We start from the raw sequence: 13,128 nt of genomic DNA on the forward strand, positions 1-13,128 counted from the left end.
TGACTTGCTAGGATTACAGACAAGCACCAATGCACCTGGCTCAATGAAGTTTTGATTTGCATTTTTCCAAGGTCAAAGATGTTGAATTTTTTTTCATATAATTATTAGCTATTCATGCTTATTTTAAAATGTCTGTGCAGTTCATTTATCCATTAATTGATCTGGTTATTTGTGGTTTTAGTGTTAAGTTTTTTAGTTCCTTACATATTCTGGATACTAATCCTTTGCTAGAAGGTAGCTGACAAAAATTTTTCTCATTCTGTAGTCTGCCTCTTCACTCTGTTTATTGTATACTTTGCTTTGCTCAAGCATTAATCTGATGTAGTCCCATTTGCTAATTCTTGTTATTTCCTGAGCTATTAGAGTCCTATTCAGAAGTTTCAAAGTTTCAGGTGTTACATTTAGGTCTTTGATTTATTCTGAATTGACTTTTATACATAGTAAGAGATAGGGATCTAGTTTCTGTCTTTTACTTGTGGATATTCAGTTTTCCTAGCAACATTTGTTAAAGAGGCTGTATTTTTGGCTCCTTTGTCAAGAATCAGATGACTGGAGTGGCATGGGTTTGTCTCTGAATTCTCTATTCTATTCCATTGGTCTATGTGTTCGTTTTTATGCCAGTACCATTATATTTTGTTACCTATGGCTATGTAGTATATTTTGAAATTGGGTATTGTGATATTTCCAATGTTGCTCCTTTTATTCAGGATTGTTTTAGATATTCAGGTTCTTTTGTGTCTCCATATGAATTTTAGGATTTTTTATATCATTGGTATTTTGATGGAGACGATATTGAATCTATAGATTGTATTTGATAACATTACCATTTCAACAATATTTATTTTTGCTGATCCATGAACATGCAGGTCTTTATGTCTTCTTGTGACTTCTTCAATTTCTTCAATGTTCTATAATTTTCACTGTAAAAATTGTTCACCTCCCTGGTTAGGTTTATTCTAGGCATTTTAAAAAGCCATTGTAGGGCTGGGGTTGTGGCTCAGTGTACTATTGGGTAGTGGTTGTGGTAGAGCACTTGCCTAGCATGTGTGAGGCACTGGGTTCGATTCTCAGCACCACATACAAATAAGTAAAATAAATGTCCATCAACAACTAAACAATATTTTTTAAAAAGCCATTGTGAATGGAATTGTTTTCTTGATTTCTTTCTCAATGGGTTCAACATTAATGTACAGGAAATCTGTTGATTTTGCTTGTTAATTTTATATCCCAATACTTTGAAGTATTCTGGTGGAGTCTTTAGGGTCCACAAACAGGGATAATTTGACTTTTCTTCCTTGTTTGCATCCTTTTTATTTCTTTGTCTCGCCTACTTGCTCCCATTTAATACTACAGTGAATAGGAGTGGCAAGAGTGGACATGCTGATTTTAGAGGAAATGCTTTCATTTTTTCCTATATATTTGCTTGGAAATATTTTCATATTCAGTATGATACTATGAGTTTTTCAAATATAGACTTTATTATATAGTGGTAACATCCTTCTCTGTCTAGATTTTTTAGGCTTTTCTCATGAAGGGGTGTGGAATTTTGTCAAAAATTGTACCACTTCTTATCTGGATTTGGACTAGAATTTCAAATCTTCTGACTTCAAATTCTGACTCTTTCTACTACATTATACACTCAACTTTATCTTAATATTCAAGACTTTGAGCTTTAGTTTCACATAAATTAGAGAAGATAGAAAATCTTTAGCATGTTTTGAAAAATAACATACAAACATAACTTCATAATAGGGATTGAGTGTTACACTAGATTTTTATGTCATAAGATCTGTACACAGATGCCAATATCATTGTAGCAAATGCTGTGAGCACCTATGATAAAATCTCTAAGTTATTTTGAGGCTCAGCAAACTTACACTCCAAAAAATAAAACAAAACAACAATAGAAAACAACAAAATTCCAATTTACAGAAAGGGGATTAATATGAAAGAGGAAATATTTTCCTAATATGGCAAAGTTTAAACAATAAGTATGCACATAGTTATCTTTAATAAAAATAAAAATTTTAAAATTCAATTAAATAGAAATGCACTAAAGTGAAAATATGCATGTTAGTAAGTCATATTTTATAACAATTGAAATGACAAATGCTGTACCTTTGTTCTGTGCCTGAAGTGCTGGACATTTTTCTGAACACTTAACAGGTGTAAAGACTTCATTGTAATCCTTATGAGTGTAGAAGCTTTCTTCTTCTACTTCAGTTTGGGAGTTTGGATTTGAACTTGGAACAATTTCTTCAAATTCACCATTTACTTGGTATACCATTCCTGTAACTGTCTTTCTATAATATTATAAAATTATTATTTTTGTCTATGTCCTATTTAAAAAGTTTTATTAATAAATAGTATATGTTCATTGTGGAAAAAATATCAAATTCCAACATATACAAAGAAAAATCATCCATAGCCCTACCACTCAAGATGAATACAAAAATTATGAAAATTTTTTTATTTAAAAAAATATTTTTTTTAATAGATTCATGTGTATAAGTTTTCTGTAATCTGTTCTTTTTTAGTTTAACAATAAAGCATGAGCATATTTACATTCATTTCATTTTTGAATGAAAAGGATCTCACTGAATCAGTGCTATAGTTTGTTTATTTATTTATTTTTTAAATATTTATTTATTTATTTTTCGGTGGACACAACATCTTTGTTTGTATGTGGTGCTGAGGATCGAACCCGGGCTGCACGCATGCCAGGCGAGCGCGCTACCACTTGAGCCACATCCCCAGCCCCTTATAGTTTAGATCTTACATGTTCCCCAAAGGAAAGGCTTGGTCCCCAGAGTATACTATTGGGTAGTGGTGGTGGATTCAAGAGGTGGGGTCTAGTGGGAAGTCTATAGGTCATGGGAGTTATGCCTTTGAAGGGGACAGTGGGATCTCAGCACCTTCCTCTTTCTTTTTTTTACTTCTGGTCCATGAGGTAAGCAGTTTATTTCTGCCATGTGCTCCCTCCATGAGGTGCTGCCTCATCACAGGCCCAATGATCCCTAGGAATCAATCAAGGAATCATGGACTGGAACCTCCCGAGCCAATAAATCTTTTCTAAGTTTATTACTTTATATATTTTGTTAAAATGTCAGAAAGCTGACTTACATAATCAGAAAATCAAAATTTATTCAACCAGTTCCCTATTATTAGAAATTGAAGTTTCTTTTAATTGTTTTCTATTGTAAGGCACATCTTTGTGTACTTATCTAATAATTTTCCAATATACATTTCCTAAAAGTGGGACTGTTGAGGTTAAAGGTATACAGATTTTTAAAGTTTTGTCATGCATTGCCAAACTGCCCTTGTGCTGAACATTCAATGCCTACTCATCAATGTCATTATCTAAACTTTTATATTCTGTTCTGCAACCTGGGAAGCTGATCTCTATGGACAAACCAAGCTTTTGTACCCTCTAACTTCTAATTGGGTTCAGGAAGCACTGGCAGGAGAACAAAGGTGAGAGAAACAGGTTGGAATATTATTCCTCCCGGTTCTTCTCTGCTGGGCTGTAATTTGGAAGTGACTGTACTCTTCCACCAAAGGTTACATCTCTTACTGGATAGCCCATCTCCTGTAGGTGTAGTTCTTACTATGTTGGTAACTATTCATTTCCTATGTTATTTCTTACTTAGGTGGAATAAAAACTTCTGATGTTCCCAGTTCTGGGGAATGGTTTTTGGATCCCTTAACCTTGCCAATATCTCTTTCCCAAATGATACAGGTGTATGTGCCATTGTCTATACCATTAAGATATTGGCGTTATAAGAGATCTTCCACCAGATAAACACATCGTGAATGGTTTTGCCATACATGCTAATATACCTTTTTTTTCTGACATCCTAAATATTTTAGCCCATATAATTCTCTTGTACTGACTGAAAGAACCAAATCAATATAACTTCCTAATGTAAAAATAAATAATAAAAATAATGAATATGCTGTATCTTAAAATTATAGGTAGGAAAAAAAATCTCTTGAATTTCTCCTTTACTCTTGAAGAAAACATAGTTATAGGAAGAAATATTTCCATTCGGTCATATTCATATGACGGATTAAGAACACATGATTCATATGTGGATCTTTATATAGACTTTTGACTTTAGTACTTTAGTACTTACATAGCTGGTGGTTTTTTGTTTTTTTTTTTTTACCAAATAAATGTTGCTGACAGAGTTGTCATTTGTAATAATACTTGGTACTATGATTTTGAGAACACATGGCCAATTCTTTTCCCCGATACAAAGATCTATGAAGACCATTCCGTGTTTCCTGGCCTTCACCTTATTTCCTGTCATTGGGTTTCAGTTATTCGTTCTTTTTTCACTGGTGCCTCTCCTTTTTCTAACCTGAAAATACTGCTGCTTTTGAGATTTCCAACCTAGATCAGCTTTTTTTTTTTTTGCTATCATTCTTTTTTGTGTAATTCTATCAACTGTCATTCACTAATTCTTTAAGAAAATATTTATTGAGTGCCTATAACATGCTAATACCATTCTAGGTGCTGGGAAAAGACAGGTAAACAAAGCAATGTTCTTGCCCTCACGAAGATGATCTCTAAAGGAAAGACAGATAAATAAATAAATAATTATGGTAAAAAACTGTTATTAATGGAATAAAACAAGATAAATGAACATCAAATAACAGCCAGTGGGTTGGTAAGACAAATATTTTAGAGAATATAGTTAGTGAAGGGCCTGCTGAGGAGCTGGCATAATGGTAGGGAGAGAGCCATACAAAGGCCTAAAGAAGGAAACAAGATTGGCATATTCTAAGAAAAACAGAAAGGTTAGGATGATAAATGTTAAATGGGGGAAATAAATAATTTCCAGTTAGCCTCTGTGTGGTTCAAATTAGGGCTCTTTCTTTTCTTTTCTCTCTCTTTTTTATATAAAAGAAGAAAATATGTGGGGAGGTGAAAAATTTTTTTCTTTTCAAGTGTCCGGAGAACTTAATGCTTATCATTTCCTAGATGTAAAAGGAAATTTGAGGTTAATAACACATACTTCTCAAGGAAATCTTCCACAAAGAAACCTGCTTTCCATTGATCCAAGATTGAGCTGTCTGTCATTCCCCAAACTGAAACTGCTGAGACTAGGAAAGAGAATAGTAAACATTAGCTTCTAAAACTTTCTTTTATATTTAATACAAGGAAACCAAAATTTTTACATGGTGAATCTTTCATTTGTTTACAAATAAAGCATTATCTTTATTTTTCACAAATGTATTTTTTCCCAAAGTGATATCTAATTCCAAACATTTAGGTAATCATTCTCATTGTTACAACCTGTCTCCACCAAAATTCAACCACAGAGTATCATCAAACATCCTCCTATTTCACAGCTTTTCTTTAACAGCTCATGCTATAATTAATAAGGCCTTCACTAACCATTCCATCTCACTCTCATGTACTCCCCTTGAAAGTCCTTATATTGTCAGAAACAATATGGTACTTAATCATATGCAGTTGCATATTTAAAATTTTATGTATTTAAGCTTGACACCCAAATTGTCTCCTTGGTTCCTAAAGGAGATGGACCATGTCATATGCTAGTGTCGGAATATACAAATGAAATATTCTACCACCAGTAAAATCAGAGTCCATCAGTATTATTTCCGACTAGTTTTGATACCCGAAACAAATCACTTTACATATAAGTCTATACCTTATTGAAAAAATATGAAAGTTCAATGAGTAAATGTACAGGTTCTGAAATCACTCTGCCTAGATTGTAATCCTTATGCTACTACTAAGAGAATGAGGCAGGAAAGGAGAATTCCCATAAGCAGGTAGGACACAGGCCTTGGAGGAAAAGAGGGAATGAGATTTTGCCTTCCTAGAAGAAGAGACATCAGGACTAGGGGACATCCTGTCATTGCTCCTGACAACTTCAACCACAACACCTCCTTCTTAGCTAGAACATTCTGTCACTGCTGCTGACAGTTTCAACCACAATGCCTCCTCCTTAGCTGCTCCTACTCCTATCCCTAACAATGGCTGATCACAAAGTAGATCCCTTCCTCTCCCCAACAGATGTGTTAAACCACAATTTCTGACTTGTCCTCTTAATTATGTAAATAAGGTATTGAAATTATACATGTTGATTGGCTTGTTAACATCCCTCACCCCACCAATATGCCTTTCAAAACTCCTACACAACAGACACCTGTTGGCATCTCTCTCTTGGACACCTCCTTCTTTGGGAGCTCTGCTTTCTTTCTGTTATTCTAATAAATCCTGTTATCTTGATCTCACCCTTGTATCCATAGATTTCATTCTTTGAATTCACAAAACCAAGAACCCACCCATCTACCCTCCACGTTACACTACTTATGTACCTCAGTTTCCTTATGAACAAATTAGGAATAGTAGTAGCTGTTTCATAGTGTTGTTGTAACTTACATTGTAAGTTCCAAGGTCACTGCTTTACAAAGACTCTGGATTCCCTTGCTCCTCCTTTCCTTGTATTAATGGAGGAAAATACCTTCTCAACTTTCTGGGTATGTACTATAGAACAACTGAAAAGTATGGGGGGAAAATCATCCAGCTATGCTGAATGATCTCTTTATGATCATAAATTTTAAGTGGCCATCCAACATTGACAGATGATAATAGTATATTCCCTAATACAATGACTTTCTTGCTCTTTAAGACAGTCATTTCACATATTTTCTCCTCAAATTTTCAATGCTCATCCCCCTGATCCTGATCCCTATCTATGACTCTGCATTCACATACAAAATTGATATAAACAAAGAGGAACTACCTCATCTTTAACCACCAATTCTAACAATCTCCTGGCATAGGCACCCACAAACTCTATATTGCTAATATATACAATGGAATAATTATTCTGGTACCTACTGGGTACCAACTTCCATGATTCTGCTCCTTATCCTATCCCACTTTACTCCCAAGTTTCCTTTTTCTTTCCTGCATCATCATATTCTCTTTTTACCAAGATTATTTCCATTGGCAAATAAGCATTTTAGAGTTTCTCCTTATTATACATATTTTTAAAAATTACACATCCAAAACAAAACAAAAACAAAGAATAATTCTCTTTACCTCATTCTCCCTTCAGCTAGTGCTTCATTTAAAAATTTTCCTTCATATAAAGTCCTCAAAAGAGTTGTCCAAACTTGCTACCTTATTTCCCCACTCCTCATTCTCTTCTCAGTATACTTCAATAACATTCCAACCATATTCTAATCAAATTTGTAACCATATTCCAAGGAAGCCACTTATAGCAAGGTTATCAATGACTTCCTTCTTTAAGTACTTTTTTTCTTTAGAATTCTACAATACCATACTCATGGTTTTTCTATCTCAATTCTTAGCTGGTTTCTCCTTCTACATGGATTTTTTTTTTAACATTTATTTTATTTTATGTGCTGCTGAGGATCTAACCCAGGGCCTTGCATGTGCTAGGCGAGCGCTCTACCATTGAGCCACAACCCCAGCCCCATACATAGATTTTTAAAAAAATATTTATTTTTTAGTTGTAAGTGGACACAATATATTTATTTCAGTTTTATGTGGTGCTGAGGATTGAACCCAGGGCTCACGTGTGCTAGGAAAGCACTTTACCACTGAGCCACAATCCCAGCACCCCCCCCCCCCACTACATAGATTTTTAATTACTGATGTTACCTGGAGTGTTCCAGGGTCTGCCCTAAGCTCTCTGGTCTATCTATACTCATGCTGTTGGTGTTTCCTCCCATTTTCATTAGTTTATGTGCAATATACACTTTGATAACTCTAATTTGAAACTCCAGGTTATGAAGCAGGTTCACTATGCACTGGTTACCAACTTTTCTGAGTGCAGTGAGACATATAAAAAGAAACATGAAATAAATTTATTACTTACAGATAGGCAGTATGGGACAACAGAAGCCTAGGATTCATTGTGAGCTGGTTTCCCAAGACTCAGGAAAGTTACCCAGGGTGGACGGAATCTTGTTTTCATGGTCCCCACTTGTGTAGCAACTGAGGGATCCCAGAAAACACCCCACACTGGGTTAAAGCATTAAAGAAATCCTGTTTCTGAACAGAGACTGAGTTGTTTCAGCCAATTTCCCTCTATTTCAGGATTTTATATTTCCAAAACATTTTATAATTCTTCTTTTTTTTTTTTTTTTTTTTTTTGATACTGAGGGGTTGAAACCAGAGCTACATCCCCAGTCTTTTTTATTATTTATGTTGAGACCAGGTCTTACTACATTGCTTAGGGGCCTCACTAATTTGCTAAGGTTGGCCTCGAACTTGTGATTCTTGTGTCTCAGCCTCCTGAGTTGCTGAGATTATAGGCATACACCACTGAACTCAGCTATTTTATAGTTATTCTTAAGAACAACCAGTGAGAAAGGGGACAAACTGGATTCCAAGGAAGTTACCTATTTCTTAGCCTCTGACTTGATAGATACAATATTTCATACAAATACATTTTAGAGTAATTCTATATTCAGTGTATAATTACAATTTATAGTCATTCTTGGGACAGAAAAATCTTATAATAAAACAAATATTTATAATCTTAGAATATTTGAAGACTTCATCATCTATTTATCTTTTTGTTTTATTATAGTTAGTATAAACTTTCTAATTCTATACTTAGTCACCCAAATTCTGTAATAAAAAAATCAACTTATAAACTACTGGGAATTTTGATGTAAGTGAAATGAGTTTTGGGGTGCATTATAATTAACACATAATAGAGGAATTCACTGTAATATATCTGTACATGCATGTAATAATTTGGCCAATTTCATTCCCCAAGATCTCCCACAACAAGTTTTTACTGAATAAAGCACAGCATGTTCTTGGTGTGTGTGTGTGTGGGGGGGGGTGTTAGGGATTGAATCTAGGGTTTTTCACATGCTTCATGCTAGGTCAACACTCTACCACTGAGCTATATCCCCCAGCCCTTTTTATTTTATTTTGAGACAGCATCTCCCTAGGTCACCCAGGCTGGACTAGAATTGTGATTCTTGAATAATTGTGATTATAGGTGAGTACCACTATGCCTGGTCACAGCATTTTCTTAATAATCTACTGCACTAAACTGAATAATTTTTAAAACATACCTCTTGTCCATGGCCGCCTATATTTATCATCAGTAAGTCGTGCATAATTTTCACCTTGAGAGAAACATGAAGGGATTCGAAGCAATAAAGCATCTCTGGAAAACTTCTTTCGAACTACACTCTGTATAAGAAGGTAAGATTATAAAATCTTTTAACACACACTATCAATATTCAGAATAGTAAAATCTCTATTGTTTTAAACATAATTTTTCTTTAAAAGTAATACATACTTGTTGTAAAATATATAAAAAAGAACCACATTAACTGAGAAAGTTAAGGTCCCTAGTAACGTCATTTATAGTTTGTGTATTGTCATAGTTTTTTCCCTAAGTTAGGCTAAAATACGTGTGGGGTGTGTGTGTGTATGTGTGTGTGTGTGTGTATGTGTGACAAAAAATGGGATCATATAATTTATATATCACTAACCAGTATAATGCGGCTGTCCTTTTTTTCACTTGTTATAACCAGCAAATATGTTTCTAATTTAAAAAATAAGTTTCTAATTTAAAAAATATATCTAATGAAGAAAATTAAAACTGTTCTTTGAAAGGGATATTCAAACAATTGAATAAACTGGTAAATCAATCAGATTTCTAATTTAGATTTACCTTTACTTTTCAACATTAATTCCCATTACTCTACTTGTTTTCCCTAATAGACCAGTTCCTTCTCTACCTATCCTTGCCATTCAGTAGTTACTCCCTCATCAACACAACAGTCTACAGTGTGCTTCCAAGAGTGCCCTACTATCGCTATCAAAAATCCTACTCATCTTTCAAGGACCATCTTAAATAATATCTCCTTTATGAAGCCTTCCCTTAGTAACTCTAACTTGTGGGAAGCCATCCATGAAATGCATGAGGACCTATTCTTGGCATCGAAGTCAGGAAGGGCATAGGTCTGGCATTGGGAACTTCCCATGGTTCTCCCTCAGAGACAGACGGCCCAATGTACATGACCTTTCCCTCCACTCTGTTAGAAAGGTCCCTCGCAGTAGTATCAGAGAGGGGCATAACCTGTTAGGAACTGAGTAGCCAACTGCCCCCACCTTTATCCTATTTTGGGTGGAGAACTATGGAAAGTCTTTGATGTTCTCCGATATAAATAAAACAGATGCAGGCTCCTTTGTGTGTTAGAAGCTGGACCCATCTGGTCAGCTTGCCCATCCTGCCCTCACTTTTGAAACTACTTTCTGGGGGCTGGGATTGTCAGCGGTACTAACTTCACACAGAATTCATTTTTCTACATATTTGGACAAATGATACTTTCTTACATTATTTCCAAAAGATTTTTATGTGTGCCAAAGGTGTTATGTTAAATGGGAAGTTATCATTATGTAAGAATAAATGGTATAGAGAAGATACAGCTTAATTTCTATAAAATGAAGACCAAAGATTCATAGTAAGTAGGAAAAATGCTTAACACTTTATCTAAAAAAGAAATTATAAAAGGTAACTTTAACAAAATTTTGTTTATAACTAGCCTATAATTGCTTTCTATCATACTATTCTCACAATATTATGATGTGCATGATGTTAACCATTGCTTTACCTTTGATCATAGAGAAGATATTTTTAGAAAATATTTGAGCAGGTGGGCACAGTGGCACAGGCTTGTAATCTCAATGACTTAGGAGACTGAAGCAGAAGGATTACAAGTTCAAAGCCAGCCTCAGTAATTTATCAAGGCCCTAAGCAACTTAGTGAGACCTTGTCTCTAAGTAAAATAAAATAAGAAGGGCTATGGATGTGGCTCAGTAGTTAAGCTTCCCAGGGTTAAATCCCCAGCTCCAAAAGAAAAAATTGAGGGGGGAAGGCATCTCTGATTCCTTGGATAGTTCAAATCATTCTCTTCTTCTTGTCTGTGTACTGATCTAGTATGCAAGATCTTCATTTGATAATAGTCTTATTTGTTATTTAATTGGTTCTTAAATATTGTCTTAATAAACTTTTCAAGGTCTTGCATCTTTTACAACCTCCGCCATTGATTAGTATCATATTTGCATTATATCATGGGAGTGGAGTATACCAGCAAGAAACTAAGATTCCATGGGAAAGGATAAAAGTTTGAGGATGTTTGAGTACACACTACTTTTGCAAGTGATCTATATTCATAAAGTTGTTAAGATATCTGACTCCCTATCATGTATATCTCATAACACTACATATTTGCTTCCCTCAGTTATGAGGAAACAATAAAGCCTGAAGATGGCTATATGTCTTATTTCATGTAAAATATAGCACAATTTTAGTTTAACTAGAATAATTTTATTTCTGCCCTGCTAGATAGGCTCAATGAAATGAAAATTTAACTTGTCAATTAAGATCATTAGAACAATGAACTGTTATATGACAACTTCTCCAATACATTCTTAATAAAGTGCCTGAGGCTGAGGGCAGTGGAGCATGCTGTAATCTCAGCGGCTAAGAAGGCTGAGGCAGGAAGGAGGATTGAGAGTTCAAAGCCAGCTTCAGCAACTTAGCAAAGCCCCAAATAATTTAGCGAGACCCTGTCTCTAAATAAAATATAAAAAGGGCTAGAGATGTGGTTAAGTGCCCCTGAGTTCAATCCCTGGTACCAAACAAAAAACAAACAAACAAACAGAAAAAACAAAATAAAACCAAAACAACAATAAAAAACAATGTGCCTGGGACTGAATCTCACCTTCAACATTTGTACAAACTATTTAATTTCTCTGGAAAGCATTTTCCCTAACCTGTAAAATTGTAAAACCTGTTGGAGTAATTATAATGATCAAAGAATATAATTCACAGAAGAGCAAAATATCTGGCCCATCATAAGTGGTTAATACATGCTGTTACTATTATCTTATAATAAAGATAACTAGGATTGATTTTTCAACTGTAGAGTGTTAACAGACCCTCCCAACTTGCCAAGTTTTGTTTTTTCTTCCAGTAATTTCAAATTCATTTTAATTGTTTAATTATTTTAATGTAGCAATTTCCTTCCAAGATGGAATTTTAAGCACAAATTAAAAGTGGAAAGTAATTTTAAATGAAAGTAAAAATAATTAGAGTGAAGATTAATGTAAGGATTACTGTAACCCATCATATACTGAATCCAGATAATATTTTTAGAACATAATTCCTAGTAAATAGATAGTAAGCCAGTAACATTACCTCATATAAATAGTCTATTGCACAATATTTCAAAGCTGGAAACATATCTTGTTTCTATAAAGCAATACAAATTTAACATCTGGAAATACAAAATTAAATGTTAGTAAGTAGCAAAGCCAAGAGGAGAAAATCTCTCTTAATCACAAGACTTTGTTTCACTCATTTAAAGAAATGGTTCTGATGATAAAAGTTAATTATAAAATAACATTTATTATTGATTTAAATCTAATATGAAAATATTGTGTATATCCACAAACTTATTTATACATTTTTCTACATTGCTTAACCATATAGCTGTTTATGGGTTTAAATACAGTTAATGTGATCATTTTGTTGCAGAAGAGACTGGAGTTTCAAAGACTGGCAGAGCAGATTTTCTCAAGATAACCATGTTTTTCAAGAGGTCTTGAAATTGCATAACCAGCAGCAGAACTCTGTGCTGAAGGACTAAAGTAGTATTTGGGAAATTATTTCCATGCTCTTACTTAGAAAATGAAAAGCCTAAAGCTAGCATTCCTTAATAGACAGCTTATTTGTAATAAAGCAACTATAATACAGCAAGGCAACTAGGTCAATAGGTCATTAGTGGTATATCAGCAAGTACATTTAATGAAGCAATAAGTAAAATTTAGAATGCAGAGTTAGTCCACGCTGGTTCTCATTTATGTGAGTACTCACAGAATTACACTTACAACTTAATCTATGAAAGAGGCCATTTTATCAAATAGTTCTTAGTATTTGGTTAATTTAAAATGTCTGGGGGAAGTCAAATGTAAGGAAAAAGTTTCTACATGGTAGTTTGTCAGAAGATTTTATTTAATGAAATAGTCATTTTAATTCAAATGGTCTTGCTTTACTTTCACTATTATTTTTAAATGTGTTTGGT

At 34.1% G+C, this 13,128-nt stretch overlaps 1 protein-coding gene across 1 annotated transcript in view; it reads right to left on the reverse strand.

The window, feature by feature from the left end:
• Shoc1 (shortage in chiasmata 1) overlaps positions 1–12,287 on the reverse strand; it is a 62,897-nt gene extending 50,610 nt beyond the window's left edge. The window contains exons 1-4 of the mRNA XM_046451876.1: positions 12,243–12,287; positions 9,103–9,223; positions 5,022–5,109; positions 2,119–2,303 (exon numbers count right to left, since the gene is read on the reverse strand). Coding sequence (XP_046307832.1) covers positions 2,119–2,303; positions 5,022–5,109; positions 9,103–9,223; positions 12,243–12,287 — 439 coding nt within the window. The remainder of the gene's footprint in view (positions 1–2,118; positions 2,304–5,021; positions 5,110–9,102; positions 9,224–12,242) is intronic.
• Positions 12,288–13,128: the final 841 nt, after the last annotated feature.

The sequence above is a fragment of the Marmota monax genome, unplaced genomic scaffold (assembly GCF_021218885.2).
Source record: "Marmota monax isolate L192 unplaced genomic scaffold, Marmota_monax_Labrador192_F-V1.1 WCK01_AAM20220418_F8-fsc00020, whole genome shotgun sequence".
Lineage (NCBI taxonomy): Eukaryota > Metazoa > Chordata > Mammalia > Rodentia > Sciuridae > Marmota > Marmota monax.